General features: G+C 51.0%; 3 protein-coding genes across 3 annotated transcripts; 2 read left to right on the forward strand and 1 right to left on the reverse strand.

Annotated features, from left to right (window-relative positions):
* Positions 1-6410: 6410 nt before the first annotated feature.
* On the reverse strand, positions 6411-9945 carry MYCGRDRAFT_108974 (uncharacterized protein; the record flags this gene model as incomplete). The annotated part of the gene is made up of 4 exons (XM_003853506.1): positions 6411-6526; positions 6623-6971; positions 7365-7444; positions 8709-9945. The coding sequence occupies 4 exons, from the start codon at positions 9937-9939 to the stop codon at positions 6411-6413; spliced, it is 1776 nt and encodes a 591-aa protein (XP_003853554.1).
* Positions 9946-10921: 976 nt separating this feature from the next.
* On the forward strand, positions 10922-14239 carry MgAGL6 (putative alpha-glucosidase; the record flags this gene model as incomplete). Its single annotated transcript, XM_003852811.1, has 5 exons — positions 10922-11116; positions 11167-12008; positions 12209-12475; positions 12592-13288; positions 13337-14239. The coding sequence occupies 5 exons, from the start codon at positions 10922-10924 to the stop codon at positions 14237-14239; spliced, it is 2904 nt and encodes a 967-aa protein (XP_003852859.1).
* A 1171-nt stretch (positions 14240-15410) lies between these two features.
* Positions 15411-17360, forward strand: MYCGRDRAFT_108975 (uncharacterized protein; the record flags this gene model as incomplete). The annotated part of the gene is made up of 1 exon (XM_003852812.1): positions 15411-17360. The coding sequence occupies one exon, from the start codon at positions 15855-15857 to the stop codon at positions 17358-17360; it is 1506 nt and encodes a 501-aa protein (XP_003852860.1).
* Positions 17361-17388: the final 28 nt, after the last annotated feature.

A 17388-nucleotide genomic window follows, 5' to 3' on the forward strand; every position in this document is an offset into this window, starting at 1 on the left:
TGTCAAAGACGGGCCGATCGAAGTGCAAGACTCCACGGAGTGAAGGCCGAACGTGTGGGGTCTGTGCATGGTAGAGCCCCACCAGATCGAGACTGACCGCACGAGAGCACAGTTTGTAATTTGTATCGTCGAAGCATTTGATCATTCAATGCGGCTGATACCTAAAGGCTCCATCAGCACGGCCATTCTCTGAACGTGTTCACCCGTACGTACACTCCTCACATCGTTCCGGAGGCCTCCTTGACAAAACTGTTCTCCAGATCTGACGAGACGGCAGGACTTTCCGGCTCCAGTTCGAATTGTGTCTCGAATCGTGAATGTTGCGAGACCTCGGAGCGTGAATTGTACCCAGCTCCAGATCGTGAGTTATTCGAGTCCCCAGGCTGTGAAAAATATCGCTGATGCACTCTTGCGGATATCCTTGATCCGACGATCAAACGGTACAATGTCCGCAAAGAAGGCAGGCAAGCACAGATGATGGCCACTTGGACCTCCACGGTTGCCCAGATGATGGTGTACACGAGATTGTGGGATACCCTGTCGCCCCTGTATACGGAGGTATGATGGTACGTCTAAAAAGCGAGGGGCATAAGGTCAGCGAGTTTCTCAGATGATCTGGTATGGAGGAAGGCCCGGCTCCGAGAAGACCTCGCACCACGCAGGCCTTCTGCACTTCAAAGTACTTACCCGTACGCAACTGGCTGCCGTCACGATCAAGCCGAGCATGAACACGAGGTTTAACGCCAATGTTTGTCTTTTGTTTAAACCAAACGAGCGAGTGATCGCCCAAGGGATTGCGATAGTGTACAGGTCCTGGAAAATCACAACAACGCCAGATACAATCGCTAGTGCGAATTTGTTGATGCATCGAACGTCGTGGTTGGCGGCATAGCTCGCATTCATTGCCCGCCAATATGCCGTGAAGGATGGGCGGCAGGCTCCGAACGAAGTAGCACATAATGTCGGCAAGGAAAAGGCGGTAAAGGTGCCGGCGGCGTATATTGCATATCGGATGCGCGTATCTGATGTAGCCTTCACGAAGCGGTTCAGGATTGCTAACACTGCGAGTTTGATGCAGCATTGACTAAAAGTGAAGGTTATCTCGATTAACCATAGCATAAAGGTAACAAACTCGTTTTTGCTGGGCTGTACCGGAACTCCGTAGTCCAGCGAATTCATTGCTAAAGTGGCCTCGACGAAAAATCCTGTTGCGCCGATCCAGGCTGCAAAGATGAGTGCATCGTCCAACCCTAGGGGAGTGCCAAGTCTAAAGGTTCGAAGGAGAAGTCGTTGCGCAACCATAAGAGACGCCGCAGCATAGAGTGTGCCGGTGTAGGAGGTGAGCCAGCTTAATTCGCTGGGCCACGGTTGTGTTTCGTGGATGTCGATGTGCAAGATGTTGTCTCCCGATCCCATCCTGTGGTCTGATCTCTGCACAGCTGCAGGTGGTGTTTCGCTTGGGGTCGGTATTTGGGGCGGCAGGCTTGCGATTCAGTGGAGAGCAGGTACCGAAACACGAGGCCAGGGGTCCCCGCATTTGTTAAGTACAGTCACCTCCTGCAGCCGCTCGTTTCTCCACTTCCACCCCTGTCACGTGCAAGGGCCCTTAACTATCATTTACTAACACGGGCCGCAATACGAGGCTGTACGAGATTAAGCGAGCTAATGAGAGCGTGTTATTTGACCTTATCTATAATTACAAAGCAAATTTAGGAAAGACTGGACAGCTAAGAATTTAGCTTAACTTCGAACACTTACAACTCTACAACTACTATTACTACTATTACGAAACCGGTCCCGTTCGAATTAGCAGCATTAATAGCCTGTGTAACGACCCTTACGAGCGACCACCTTCTCGCAACGCGATCTAAACGAGCCCGTTATTCGACTAATCTTAGCCGCAGTTACCGCATCCTATACCTCTTAAATCTGCTGTCTAAGCACTACATTCGACGACGGCAATAGATAGTTGTAATTAAGGCGCTATTTTAGCAAGGCCCACAGGTTCTTAATTAGATTAAGGTCTGGGGAGTTCGCTAGCTATACGTTAAGAGCATAAGGAATCCTAAGGATATCTAGCTAGCTACGGAACGCAGCTGCTTTATGAACACCCGCGCTATTAAGGCAGAGTAATAGCAATAGTGCAGCAGGCACTTAAGCTTCCTTAACGTCGTCGTCGATAGGTATAGGAGTTCCAGGTATTATTTGACGAGGTAGTAAATAAGAGAAACGTCCTTTGTCGACAAACTAGTTATTACGGAAGCTAGCAGCTGATTCCTTAGTCTCCGAGTCTACGATCTTACGCCAAAAACGCTGCAGCTCTAGCAACACGTGCTCGGCTATGCCGGCGGCGGTAATGTTGCCCTATGCTAGCTCCTAGAATACGATCCTTAACTTCTTAGTGCTACTAATTAGTACGAAGACGAACTAGCTCTTAATGCGGCGATATCGTAGCCTAAGGCAGTCTAGATCGAACGCCTTATTAGCACGACGAATAACGAGCACCTTGCTGCTACTACCCTTGCTAAAGGCGGCTCTATTACTAAACAAGAAGGTGCGGCTATTATCGAGATAATCTAAGTACTACTAGCCAAACTAAGGCCTTAAGTCCAGGCTATTAGCGTTAAGGAACGGTGCTCGGCGAGCTACACGCTTCTAGTATCCACGCTTATTAAGTCTGCGTCGAATAGTGTTAACAGAGCATTCTAGCTAAAGCCTCTCTTTAATCTGCTAGTAGGTCGCTCGACGACCTTCTACACCGCTAGTAACGTATTGCACGATCCTGTTAGCGATTAGGGTGCCGAACTAACGCAGTCTATAGAGTCTACGACGAGCTAGTGTTGCTGCCTCGGTAGCAATAGTTTGAACAGTGCTGTATAGCTTACTAAGAGCGGCAGCAATGCGATGCAACGTCTAGCCGGCAACACGTTTAAGGGTCTTAATTCGAGTGCGAATAGCGTACGGAAGGAGTCCACGACCGCGCGGCTCGTCGTCGTTTACTACTTCCGGCTCGAAGAACGAACGCTAAGGAGTTACTAGCTCTATATCCGGAGCTGGCTATAGCAGTGTGCGTAGACCGACTATGCTATTAGCAAGCACCGGACGGTAACTAACAACACGACGAGGTGGTGGAAGGGGGTAGACGGCCGGTGCGAAGGCGTCGGAGCTGCTGCTAGAGCTTGCGAACAAGCAGTTTGGATTAACGTACGGCATAGTAACAACGAAGATAATAGAAGGGATAGATACACTAGTCTACACTAATTCTTCGCCCTATATATATGCCAGCTGCCCTTACGCTGTCGCCCTTAGCTCGACAGCGTAGTGGAGCTAAATCTCCGTAATCTCCGTAGAAGCGCTGTTAAAACTAACAGCTCTACTACAACAACAGCGAATTCGCCCTTTATATAATAGATTACACACGCTAACATAAAGCTATTAAACAGCGACATAAAGCTATTAAGCTAAACACTAGCTACTGCACACTAAGGTAAGGTAAATGCTATCGCTCTGCGCACCGACCTTCCGATATCTAGTATGTTAGTAATTACTGCAGAAGCGAGTGTTTAAGAGCCTTGCAACCGCTTAACCGAGCTATAGCACCATGCCGGCGACTATAGTACTATGCCGGTTAATTAACACCTCCCTTGCAGCTACTATGCACCGTGTTAACCGACAACATAACTACTAATCGATTCGACAACGAGCCTTGCAACAGCCCTTGCAACAGCGGCTAAAGGAGGTTAGTAACGAGCGGCTGTGGCAATGGACTGTATATTGATTGAAATTGATTCAACGGCACGCAGATGCACTACACCACGCTTGAGGCGTTGATGAAAACCTTCCCGATCGCATCTTGTGATCGAGGTGGAGAGGAAGACCCTGCAGCGACGTATTGCGGCATGGGTCATTGATGGTGGCTCCGGACTGCGGTCTAGAATATGGTTTCCTGCTTCATCGTGAGTGCACTCTTTTCCGGCAATATGGAATGGGTCGCAAATGCGCTACCTTGCCTCCGAGGTCGAACTGCCACGTGCCGGTGTCAGGCGATCGTGGACGCCTCCGATCCGAACCTTCCGGCACTTTTGAAGACTCGTCATTGCGCTCGACCTCACCCTCTGGGATCTGGAGATTGCTGCAAGCTCCAGCTCGATCGTGGCTTCAGCCGACGACCGGGCATGTTGGCTTAAATCTTGTTGAACTTAGTCTCTTGCACGGCGAGGCTAGACGGCGATATCCCTTTCAGGAATGACCATGGATTATGCCAAGCGACGATGTCCGGAGATAAGGCGCCCGCTACTTAGCCAGTATCCAGTATCCAGTATCTACGAATACGCACTATGAAGATTCTCCACCGGATTCTGCAGTATCCTCTTCGTGTAAGTAGCCGTCCGGTATCCGAGGTAGACTGTGAATAAGCTCCGTTAGCGTATGCTAGCGTGCCAAGGATATGGCTCGTGTCGTCGACGCGAGGGCTCCAAAAGGTGTAGTTTATCGTTATTGTATACCCTTATTATATACCCTTATTGTATGCTCTTACTCTTGCACTTGCTCCTGCCACGCTATAGCTTCTACCGAGTTCGAATCGATCGTTATATTTATCGCTGTCGCCGCTACTGTAGCAGCAACAGTCGTGTTGCTACTTGTTGGAGGTCCAGTTAAGTAAGAGCGGTAGTACCGGCTACTAGGAGTACCGACAACGCTATTAAATCCGAAGAAGGGCTAGCAAGAAGCACAGATGTCGCTGTATAGCACGGATAAGTACTGCTATAGCACAACGCGGTTAAAGCAGCCGGTGCTATAGGCTCTAATTAGTAAGATTAACGCAAGAGGTGGATTAATAGAGCGTAATCCGAAGGTGCGCGTAGAAGAGTAGGTCGTAATATTCCTCGATTACGTGGCTTACAACTACTCGAAGAAGGCGCTAAGATTAAAGTATTAGCATTTACCGCTTACGTTTACGCAGATTATTAACTGTGTAAGCATCGCGCTCTGTCGCATAGGGAAGGACTTTATAAAGTTACCAAGCCCTTAAGGGGCGCTCTATAAGAAACTAAAGGACTAGAAGTTCCGTCGCTTTAAGGACATAATCGGAGCCCTTAATAGCACCTATGTTTATGCCGCAATTGCTAAAGAGCAGTAGAGCGCTTAGAGGTGTCGGAAGAACTTTATCGCACAGAATATAATAGCCGTGTGTAACCTCGATTGCCGCTTCCTGTATACACTAGTTAGGTTTGAAGGATTAGCGAACGACAGAACAGTGCTTAAGGGCGCATACCGCAATAGCTTCGTTGTGCTAGCTAGTCGCTATTACCTTGCAGATAGTAGTTATGTTGCTACAGACCGAAGGATCCTCGTGCCTTACCAGAAGACGCGCTATTACTTGCGTAAGCAGGCGGCTGTAGAGATAAGGCCGGCGACCAAGGAAGAGCTGTTTAATCTACGGCACGCGCAGTTAAGGAACTGCATCGAGCGCATCTTTAGCATCGTAAAGAAGCGCTTCGAGGTTATTGCGAATAGGCCTCGAACTAACACTAAGTTCATTCGGCAGAAGCGTGTGGTTATAGCCTGTTTTGTCCTTTACAACTTCATCCTCGACTATGGCACGCAGCCTCTTTTAAGTAAAACCCACCTCCTTCATAACGACACCGGCATAATTGGCAATCTAGAGCGGCGGACAGCGGACGACGACGAGGAGGACGATAAGCAGGACGATAAATGGCTAGCGTTTCGTAATCGGTTAGCGGAAGAGATGTAGTTAGATTATAAAGAGAATCTTAAGCAAGAAGGAAGAACGGTCGCAGTAAAGTCAGAAACTAATGCCGAAAGCTGATTAATCATGTTGTATTATAAGGAGAGATCGTGTAACAGCCTTGGCGCCAAAAACGGCCAAAACCTCACCAAAAACAGCCTTAAAAGTCATGTGCGCTGTAAACGAATCTCCAGTGAAAATACATCTTCTACGTCGCTTTTCTGCGGGGTAATTAAGGTGCCTTGCGGTAGAGGACGAGCTAGGAGTGGACGATACGGCTGCATACTGCCCCTCATTTTCAAAGCCCGCTCCTTCCTAATTAGGCAAGAAAACAGCCAAAATCTAACAACACCCTCACCAAAATCGATAGTATGTACTATGCTAGGACTTTTGCACGTATTTTGAGGTATTTCCACGCCCGCGCAGTTCTCCATTAAGAGGCAGCAGTCGATAATTAGTCACGAATTGGATCAAATCTTCCACTAGTGTCGTCAAGCCTTCCACCTTCACCAAACCCTCTACTAATCCACTAACTACCGCCGACCATACTGCTGCTAGCATAGCTGTGCTAATAACTTACAGACTGCGGAGTTATTAGCATTATTCGCTACTGTCGCCGAGCCCTTATCTGCGCTAATTAAAGGCCTACAAACCTCTCGAATTAAGCCGGTTTTGAGAGCATTCCAGCGGCGATATTAGCTATGTAATCTACTCTGCACAGATCCGACAACACCTCGCACTTCTCCTCGAACGCTACCTCCTTTAGGAACTCCTCGTCTATTATCCTCTTACTAATCAACTCCGTTACCAATTTAGGCGCACGCTCGACGACTGCTGGAGGAAGTGTAGCCTACGCTGCCCGCGCTTCCATACTTCTCGTAAGGGCGGTAAGGCTCTTAGCGAACGGCTTTATTCTAGCACTAATTGTCTTCTTATGCAGACGCTCCTTAGGATCCACCGCGCGGTGCATACGCTTCTTCGCCTTCTTGTTTATAACAGCAGCCTCCTTCGCAGCCTTGTAAGCCTTCTTATGCCGCTTCGCTAACACGAACTGCTGCTTAGTCTCCGACAACTTATCGAGGTTACAGTCCGTCGCTAGCTCCTCGTCCTTATCCTTATCCTTATCGTCCGACGACACGTCCACTACCGCCGCATCACTAAGACTATCCGCGGTCTCTGCTAGCTCGCTAGTAGCAACCTCGTTACCGACAAGCTCCTCGAACTACTCGTAGAATTAAGGAAGTTTATTACAGATAAACTTAATACACTTAGGATAATTTAAGCAGTGCGCTTCCTTAATATCCGGCTTAGCGCGCGGTAGAATGCCATTCTATCTATTAACATAGTTTGTATAGATAATCTACTACTTCCACTTCCCCTTAAGCTTCTGCTACTTGCTCTTTAACGACTTGCCCTTAAACTGGATTAAGAAGCGATCTGTTATAATAGCGGCTACCTTATTAAGGGTTTGTATAGTATAGTTCTTGCTATCGGTCTGCACGCTCTTACGCTCTTTAAACAGCTCTAGCATGTATTTAAGGTGCTTATCCTTATACGACACTAGCTTAGGGTATTTAGCTACCTACGCCTTCTTTAACTTAGCCGCTGCCTTTACCGCCTTCCTCGCCGCCTTAATCGGATCGTCCTTCTTCTTCGTAGGCCTCTTGCGCTTCTTCGGAGCCGGTATCGACGGTGCTATAATTAGAGGTGTTAGCGTACTTAGTAGGGTTTTAAACGAGCTGGATATACACGAATACAAGAGCTAGATACAACAACGACGCGATCTACGCGCGCTCCCGGCTAAACAACGCGATCCGCGAGATTACTACTAAGGTTTGGTAGTAAAAAGGCAAATAAGGGTGCACGGACGGGTGCAAGACCTCCTCGCGAGGAGGTCTGGCGGATACTGCAGTATCTACGCATACACCTGCCCCTTATAGTAATCCGATACACTTCTCAGGATACTAGATACGCAACAGCAGATACTAGCACTAAAAGAGTATCCTTAAGTAGCCGCCGCGTATCCTGGAGCCGACAACGACAGGATCCTGGATACTGGCCAGTATCTGCGTGGATACTGGTGTAAGTAGCGGGGGCCTAAGCAAACACATCCTTCATCGGCCAATCCTTCCGCCGCCGATGTAACAGTTGCAGCTCCGGGGGCGTTTAATTCGATTGTGCTTTCCTTCTGGACTCCGGGCACTTTGATCGGAGACTGCGTTTTCGTATTTGTAGCCTGACCTTCGCATTGGAGCCTGCGGCGCGGTTCACAGCTTTGCTTATGCGCTCGCCGCTGAGGGCAAGGGAATATGCCTCACGCACTCGGATATCGTACGCCCGTCGCTGTGCTCGCAAGCTCGGGGCCCTCGGTACTCACTTCCCTCGTTGTTCACTTTGCTCGTCGCCTCGTAAAGTCTCATAATTTCGACTCGCTTGGCCGCGAAATCATTCTACAAATACGAAAAAGCAGTCTACAATTAAGGACGAGGCTGGACTCCTCCAACGGACCAACACACTCGGGCGTAGCCGTAAATGAGAAGCGATGGGGCCAAGCTTGAATCTTTAGAGTGATCAATCGTGCAGCCTTCCGGAGAGAGTGCCTCGGCCGCTCCACGTGTGCGACTAATTGGAAGTCCATATACGTCCTTCGCCATGCAAGCCGAGGCGAGTGTCATATTGGATATGACCGTAAGCCAGCCATTCCAGATGCTCTTCGCCGAATCTCAGTGGAATCACTTGGGCTGAGTTCATGCCATTCCCGGCCGTTCATTTGATGCCAGATCGACTCACGCAACAGATGAAGTTGCGAGTGGCCGTCCTCAAGGCGTTAACTCGGCCTGACTGCAATATTACTTTAGCTCTGACAGATTCCCGCTTCGGCTCTCGACTGCGTTCTCTGACCGAAATAGCCGAGCTTTTCAAGACCCACGACCGGGACGTGGCCCAAGGAAGTTCACACCAGCCAGTGCGGCTCCAAGATGGCCGAGATCCGAGAAGCGCTTTCGACCGAAAATGTGGATCTCTTCGCCGTGCGGCCAGACCAGCAAGCCCGTGTGAAGAGCGATATAGCCAGAGAGAGCAATAGATGCCGTCGCTGAAAGTACCACCGCCCGCATATGCCTTGATAGCGTTGAAGCTTTGTGCGTGCTCATCAATTGCAATGAGTTTGGTGAGCCGATGAACGGGATCTGCTCGATCAATGCATAGCCGATGCTCTTAAAAGTCTCCGCAATGTTCATTTGTGGCTCAATTGTCCATGGAAGGGATGACTTTGACGCCTCGCGTTGCGACAAACTTTCGGCCTTGCTTCTATTTTGGAGCAACTTGACCACCTCCTCGGTATCTGTCGTCAATCCCAATGTCGTATGAACCCGCTCCACAAAAGCTGCGAGCTTTCCATATCTCTGCCGCATGGTCTGTGCCAACCAGTCTTGCGGAACCTTTGGAAACAGCATGAGAGCTAGGAATCCGTACAGCAGGCAATCGACCGACGTGCCTTCCTCAGTTCCAAGCAAGTACTCCTTCTCACCCAGGACATCGGCGAGTGGCCCGAAGAAGTTGTCCGCCAAAGCCTGGAGCTTGAAAATTGAAGCCCGCTCTGGAGTCTGCAGCAAGCTCTTGAGAGTGTTTTTCTTCGGTAGCAGAAGACTTGCTCTTGCCTGGGCTTCCTTCTCGAAACCTTCCTCTTTGCCTACAGCTTCGTAACCCGGCGGGCGATTGCTCATGTCTTCGTGCACATTGTCAACATCGATGCTCGAGATGCCGAGATGCTCGGTTCGAGATCGCGCCGCTGCACGTCTTTGCGGAGGTATGATGTAGTTCGCGTGCCATGGCAGGATCTTCGTGAAAGCAGGACGTGTGGTGAGACGGTAGTTCTCGAATCCGACGTATAGTGAGATGTCCAGAAGTATATGTGCGTTCGACTCGAGGAAGGATGTGACCGCGACGGAGTCGGCACGTTGCCGAGAGGTCAGTGGGTCGTGCTGATCGTTCAGGTGACGAGCGATGTTGCTGAAGCCATGGATTCGTTGCTCTCCATCGATCAGGTAGGGCAGACGCTCTCTCTGCTCGTGTGCTGGCACGAGCTCGTATTCGTTCTTGCCATGCAGTTGTAAGAGTGCCACAGCAGCATTGCACTCGGCATCGATCGATGGGAGGCCAAATGCTGGGCCCAGGATGAAAAGCTGCATAGCTGCAGACCTGAGCTGTCAATGTTCCAGAAAGTCCAAGGTACGGTTGATGGAAGCTCGTCACGAGAACATTTTGCTGACTCATCCACGCGTCGCGCCCCGACATCCTGCTATTGCACTCTCCTCAAGAGCACAAACCCGTCGACATGTCAAACATATATGAGAGATCAAGAACTTCTCTGCTTCTCAAGGCTTTGCGAGAATACTGCGAGAGGGACGCCTGCCGACTGCTTGGCGGTTCTGCTGCGGATCCTGCACGCGTCCACATCACCTACACGATGGTCGAACTGCCAACTGTCCCGCGACTGGTATGTCTTCCAAGTCATTCCGGCTAAAGTGTCGATGCTGTCGCAGGAAAAGCATAAGGTACCTGGTCGGACCGATCGAAAGTCAGAACAAGCTCCCCGCTCCCATGAAGCTTGTCTACCGTCATTGCTCGGTGGAATACTCGCTGATCATCCTGGAGAACTTCCTTTCTCTTGACTTCACTTGCTTTGGCACTTCCCCAACGATCGATTCCAACGCCGGCTGCCGATCGCGGACTTACTTGCGGCGTCTTCGCCCAATGGCCTCCATCCTATGCCGCACCTCCGTGCTACATCGGTGAAACCACACGTTTCTGGTGCGGAGGTTGCCTGTTCCTGTCAGCTTTCTCCATCTTTACTACCCGAGTAGCGGGGAAACCACGAATCACCACCATTTCGATATGACACCGCACCCCACTCAGCGATGTCCTGCGTTGAGATGTAGACTGCTATACAGGTTGGGGACGCCTCGGACAGCGTCAGTCTTTTTCATCATCTTCGTCCTTCTTCTCGTCCTTCAGAGTCCCTTGTCGTTTGATCATATTGGTGACGACATGGTCCGACTTCCCTGGAAGCAAGCACTGCTTGCTGTCTCTACTATTGCATACGCTCAAGATGCATCCACCTCGTCTGCTCCATCAGACGGCTTGAGCAAGAGCGCGGTGGCCACGGCCTCGATGAGCTCCACGGCATCTGCCCAAAACACCCAATTCACTGTACCAGCATCGGCAGACGAAGGTGTAAACATCCTTCCAACCATTCAAGACCCAAACGCAAAACAGGCCCAACTGCTCTGTCCCGGCTATACGGCTAGCGATGTGAAGCACACCGTGAACGGTTTCACGGCCATGCTGAACTTGGCTGGCGAAGCTGTAAGTATACTAGAAGGATACTTTGAGAAACGCACTAACCGATGCCATAGTGCAACGTCTATGGGACTGACGTGGAAACGCTGTCCTTCGAGTTGGATGTGCAAACCGCACACCGCATGCGTATTTCCATTCAGCCTGCATATATCGACAACAGTAACCGCAGTCATTACATCTTGGACCCGGACTTCGTTCCTTTGCCGCAGGATGGGATCCCAGAGAGCGATGCCCAGAGCATCGACCTTCAATTCAGTTGGACAAATCAGCCTTCCTTTGCCTTCACAGTTTTGAGAAAGTCCACTGGAGATGTCCTCTTTGACACCACTGGCAGCGTTCTGGTGTACGAAAATCAATACATCGAATTTGTCTCTCAAATGCCGCAAGACTACAACATGTACGGCATGGGAGAGCGAATCCACGATTTCAGACTTGGCAACAACTTCACGGCCACCTTCTACGCTGCTGATGTTGGTGATCCGATCGACCAGAATATCTACGGTGTTCATCCTTTCTACCTCGATACCCGATACTTCGAAGTCAATAATCAGTCCGGAGAGCACACGATGGTGGCTGCGGAGAACGCAACCTCAGGTGGCGACTATGTCGGCTACAGCCACGGTGTCTTTCTACGCAACGCCCACGGAATGGAAGCTTTGATGTTGCCGTCGAACTTGACCTGGAGGACTCTTGGAGGAACCATAGATCTCTACATTTTCGACGGCCCAACGCCGGAAGCTGTCACGAAGCAGTATCAACTTGGCGCTATCGGTCTCCCTGCCATGCAGCAGTACTGGGCTTTTGGCTTCCATCAGTGTCGCTGGGGATACCACAACTGGTCGGAGACGGAGGCGGTCGTCAATGCCTACCGCGACTTCAATATCCCCCTCGAAACCATGTACGTGCCGCTCATGCGGTTAGAAATCAAGGCCACATACTGACCCTACGGCAGCTGTATATCGCCCACGCTTTCAGAAAGATATTGCTACCTTATTGACCCATCGCAGGGAACGATATAGACTTCATGAGGCAATATCGCACGTACTCCCCATTGTGAAGGCTCTTGAAGCAGGCTGTCGCTATGTTTCAAAGTTTTAGCGCAAAACTTGAAGTCGTGAATTTTGCTGACCCCTTCCCAGGGGATTTTACGAATGATCAAAACACGTTCCCCTACGAAGAAGGAAAGGAGTTTCTGGATCGCCTCCATTCAAGGAATCAGCACTACATCCCCATTGTAGATAGTGCCATCTATATACCGAACCCGGACAATGCCAGCGATGCCTACTCGGTTTATACGGACGGCAACGATCGTGGCGTCTTCCTTAGCAACCCGGACGCCAGCCAATATATTGGCTCAGTGTGGCCGTAAGTCATCTATAGAGCGGAAGATCTGTTGACGTTACCTATTCGTGCCAGTCTTTCCGTTCCGCCATCGAAGATTTTTTACAACTTTACTGACACTAGTTGTTTCCGGGACTTAGGGGCTACACTGTTTTCCCAGACTGGCACGCCAACGAGTCTGTGGCTTGGTGGACTGACTCCATGAAAGCACACTATGCGAACATTCCTTGGGACGGTATCTGGATCGATATGAGCGAGGTCTCATCCTTCTGTGTCGGAAGCTGTGGCACCGGCAATCTGTCCCTCAATCCGGTACACCCACCCTTCGGTCTCCCTGGCGAAGAGGGTAGCAAAATCTTCAGCTATCCCGAAGGCTTCAATCTGACGAACGCCACCGAGGCCGCTGTGGCGTCTTCGCTTTCTGCATCGCAGTCATCCGCCAATGCTGGGCCAACATCGGCATCCTCAACCACTATGTCCTACTTTACGCCACCGGCCGTCACGCCAGGTGTACGGAACGTTAACTACCCGCCATATTCGATCAACAACGTTCAGGGAGATCTCGCAGTTCATGCTGTGAGCCCGAATGCCACTCATGCGGATGGTGTCGAGGAGTACGATGTTCACAATCTGTTCGGTCACCAAATCTTGAACGCTACCTACCAGGCTCTACTGGAAGTGTTCCCGAATAAGCGGCCTATGATCATTGGCCGTAGCACCTTTGCTGGAAGCGGAAAATGGGCTGGGCATTGGGGCGGTGACAATACTTCCCTTTGGGCTTACATGTACTTCAGCATCTCGCAGGCATTGAACTTTGCCCTGTTCGGCATTCCCATGGTGGGTCAATCAACAGTGCAATGTTTCATAAAAGTTGACCAAGTCTAGTTCGGCGTTGATACTTGCGGGTTTAACGGTAACTCGGACGAGGAGCTGTGCAACAGATGGATGCAGCTCAGCGCTTTCTTCCCCTTCTACCGCAACCACAACACTCTCTCTGCAAACTCACAAGAGGCATACACCTGGGAGTCTGTCGCCGATGCATCCCGCAAGGCAATGGCGATCCGATATAGTCTTCTCCCATACATGTACACCCTTTTCTACAACGCCCACACCACTGGCAGCACCGTCATGCGTGCATTGTCCTGGGAGTTTCCCAACGATCCGAGTCTTGCCGCGACCGACCAGCAATTCCTCCTCGGACCTGCTCTTCTCATCACTCCTGTCCTTGGACAAGGCCAGACGAGCGTCCAGGGCGTATTTCCGGGTGTCGCTCAAGGAGAAGTCTGGTACGATTGGTACACACAGGAAGCCATGTCCGCTCAGCCTGGCGAGAACGTCACCATCCCCGCTCCACTGAGCCACATTCCGGTGTTCGTTCGCGGTGGCTACGTCTTGCCACGCCAGGAAGCACTCTACACCACCGCAGAATGCAGGAACAGTTCTTGGAGCCTGCTTGCCGCTCTGGACAAGAACGGCGCCGCTTCCGGCCAGCTGTACGTCGATGATGGCGAGAGCTTGGTGCAGAACTCGACGCTCTTGGTCGACTTCACGGCTTCGAATGGAACGTTGTATGCTTCCTCACGCGGTCTGTATGAGGACAAGAACTCGTTGGCCAATGTTACTGTTCTGGGGGTACAGTCGCAGCCGAGTGCGGTCACATTGAATGGGCAGAATGTTGCGTCGGGAGTGGCATACAACAGCACGAGCAAGGTTTTGGCTGTGACTGGACTGCGGAATTTGACCAGTGAGGGTGCTTGGGCGAGTGATTGGACTTTGACGTGGAATTGATGATGAATAATTGATCGTCTCCTGATTATGGACCGACAATGATGACGATAATCCAGTGGCAGACAAAAGTTCTTCCTTCTCTACTCTTTCTTGACAAGCACCGCATTCTCCCGATCACCTCGATTGATGGAAAGTTCAATGATCGCAAAATCCGGCGATGCTCGAGATGTCGTCTCCCTAGCTGAAACCGACTGCACGTTTTCAAAAAGGTCTCGATGCTGTCATTGCTGTCATCCTCTCCACGCCCTCCATGGACAGGCCTGCTTCACGTGGCCCAAGGGTTCTGTGACGCACTCTCTGCTTCAAAGTGTCGAAACACTTCGCTTCGATTGCACACACGGAAAATCTTTGCCCGAAGAAGCAACTCCCTCATTCCAACGGCTATGCGGGGATAGCTGGCATAGACTTTTGCCACGTGAAACACACGTTCGGCCAGTAGGCTGGGGGCCGTTGGTGACGACGTGAGAAGTTGGCAAGCTGTCTGCTGAACTTTTTCCTCGACACTGTTCAAACAACAGGGTAAACTTGGCTATCGGCAGTCTGCAACGTAGACAGGCTTCTCGAAGTACATGAAGCTCGAGGGGCACAGTATATCCAGTTTCTCGCTTGGAGAGGTACTTTGCGGACCGGATGGCTGTGCCGCCGAGCTCGTAAAAGGCGCAGCTCAACGTGGCTCGGCATGCAGTTGACTTGCATTGTCCACGCACTCATGGAGACGCGGCAGGCGAATTTGCCTTGTCCTCGCATACCGTGAACAGAGTCTTCGTTGTCTGGCTGGAGCTGCCCATTGCCGACGTTGCTCCTGGCGACAGCATGAACCGCGATGGAATTGGAGGAGATTTGATGACGAGGGAATTTTGATGTTTGCGGAGAAAGTCCCGCGGAAGGATTCATGCTTTGAAGATACAACAATGAGGCATTGTTTACCTTGCAGTCGTCTGTCTTCTGGTTTCGTCCGTCTCGTCGCATTGTCATCGTGTCTGCTGGGCACATCGGTCATTGTTGTCAGATCTGGCCCTTAGTCTCGATTCTTCCAAGAACCTGGGAGTGTTCCGTTCCATGTTTTTGGGGCGGGGCTGAAAGCATACAACAAGACGAGACCTTATCTGAGGCCTCGAACCGCCCACCCAAGCCACGTAGGAGCGACTGATCACACCTTCTTCCTTCTCATCAGAGCCAGAGTTCCCGCTGTCTGCTCTGCGCCATTTTCCGTCTCTATTCTCTCAACCTCGAACGACACTTCAACACCTGGATCTGAATTATTGTCGACATTGTTACCTCATCGCCAAGGTGGCTCGGACGTTGTGAATCTCCGTGTTCCATCTCACCTGCTCCACCTCGAAAGCTTGTACTTCAGTATCGAACAAGGATTACAACGGCCGGCTTCCGAACGGCGTGGACTTGGGGCCGTTGTCGACTGCGAGACATCTTCCAACCACTTCGCGTGTCACCTATACCTCTCTACCTGACCCACGACGACATGCTCGACTTAATCTTCTCGGTCACTGGACGCTCGAGTTAACATCATCAACGTATGGTGCAGGCTGGACCTCGACCGACGGTACACCCCCCCACCGATTAACCAAAGTGAGCCGGCTTATCTCACCTCCAAAAGATGGCGTCCTTCCTCAATAAGGACCGCAGCGCTGGCCGCAGCAGCAATACGATGACCACCAACAGCTACGATCCAATGCGAGCGAAACTCACGCTGTCCACCCGCAGCCTCAGATCAACATCGAGTCTGCCTCTAGCAGACGGATACACTGGTGAAGAGACATCCCCACAAGAGACGCGTCGGTCGAACGCACGGAGGGATACGATGATGTCTCACACGTCGAATAATTCGCTCAACAAGACCTCACACGCAAAACTCCACAAGCGAGGGAGCTCGAATGGATCCTCGTCACCTTACACCAGCACGTTTCCAACACCATACGCTACGTATGAGGAGCCAATGAACGATACCTCAAAGAGCACTCGATCGACCGCGGCAACGAAGATCAAACCATACCTCAAAAAGTCATCGTCTACAAAGGAAGATCAAGGAATAATCGATTTGTCGAAGAGCGCGGCTGAGAATGAGAGACTTGCTGGACTGGGCATACAACAAGACCTCTCGACGAAGCTGGCGTCTGAAGTCACCTTTGTGCACAACCGGAGGCAGAAGCATGGACGGAATACAAGCAATGGCTCGCAGGGATCGAATGGATCGGGAACATATCGACCTGGTCAGACGTTCACACATCCCATGGCCAAGGTGCCGCAACCATATACACCGCCTACCGGGCCATCGTATCCCTCGTCGTTGGACAATGAGGAAGCGAATGAAAGTGACGATGTCGTAGAGGACGAGTTCCGGGTGGGCAATGCCGCATTCCGCAATCGCAGAAGCATGTCCATAAACTCGACAGGATACGCGAACCCGACTCCGCTCTCGCAAACGTACACCGCCAGCAGCATGATGATGGCACCCAAGCACAGCCAATCCCACACCGACTTGTCGATGATGTCCAGTCAGTCGGATAAATCGAAGACGCTCCGGAATACAGACTTTGCCGACCCGTCTCCTCCCTCCCGCACGAGCTTCGACGTCGCCCGCAGCTTTGTCTCCCGTCGCTCCGATGCAGAACCGCCATCGCGCGATGAGCTGATTCGCGCCGCACGGAAGAAGTTTGAAGAAAAGGAAGCATCAAAGACGCAAAAGGACGAGAAACGTCGAGAGCGACAACGGCGGAAGTCGATGACCGAGTCAAAGCCGCGGGTGGATGGAAAGAAGGATGCCGAGCAATCATCGTCGGGTGGCTCATCAAAGCAGGAAAAGAAACAGAAATCTAGAAGGAAGTCAAACGCCAAAGCGGGCGCCTCTCGCGAGGACGAGGACAGGAATGACGAAAGGCTCCACGCCAAAAGTTACGAAGACTACAGACCGGCGAACGCGGCTTCACTGCCAATCTATGGAGATGCGCCGGGTGAGTCGGAGAAGAAAGGATACATTTTAGATGAAAAGGAGAAGAAGAAGAAACCGACGAAGAGTACGAAGACGCCCACAGCGGACCACAATTGGCTGCGATTCTCGACGTGGGTTCAGACGAGGATGTTGAGTTGTGGAAATCGGAATTGATGGAGAGTGATGAGAGGATTGTGATTTT

Source organism: Zymoseptoria tritici, chromosome 4, assembly GCF_000219625.1.
Source record: "Zymoseptoria tritici IPO323 chromosome 4, whole genome shotgun sequence".
NCBI classification, from domain to species: domain Eukaryota; kingdom Fungi; phylum Ascomycota; class Dothideomycetes; order Mycosphaerellales; family Mycosphaerellaceae; genus Zymoseptoria; species Zymoseptoria tritici.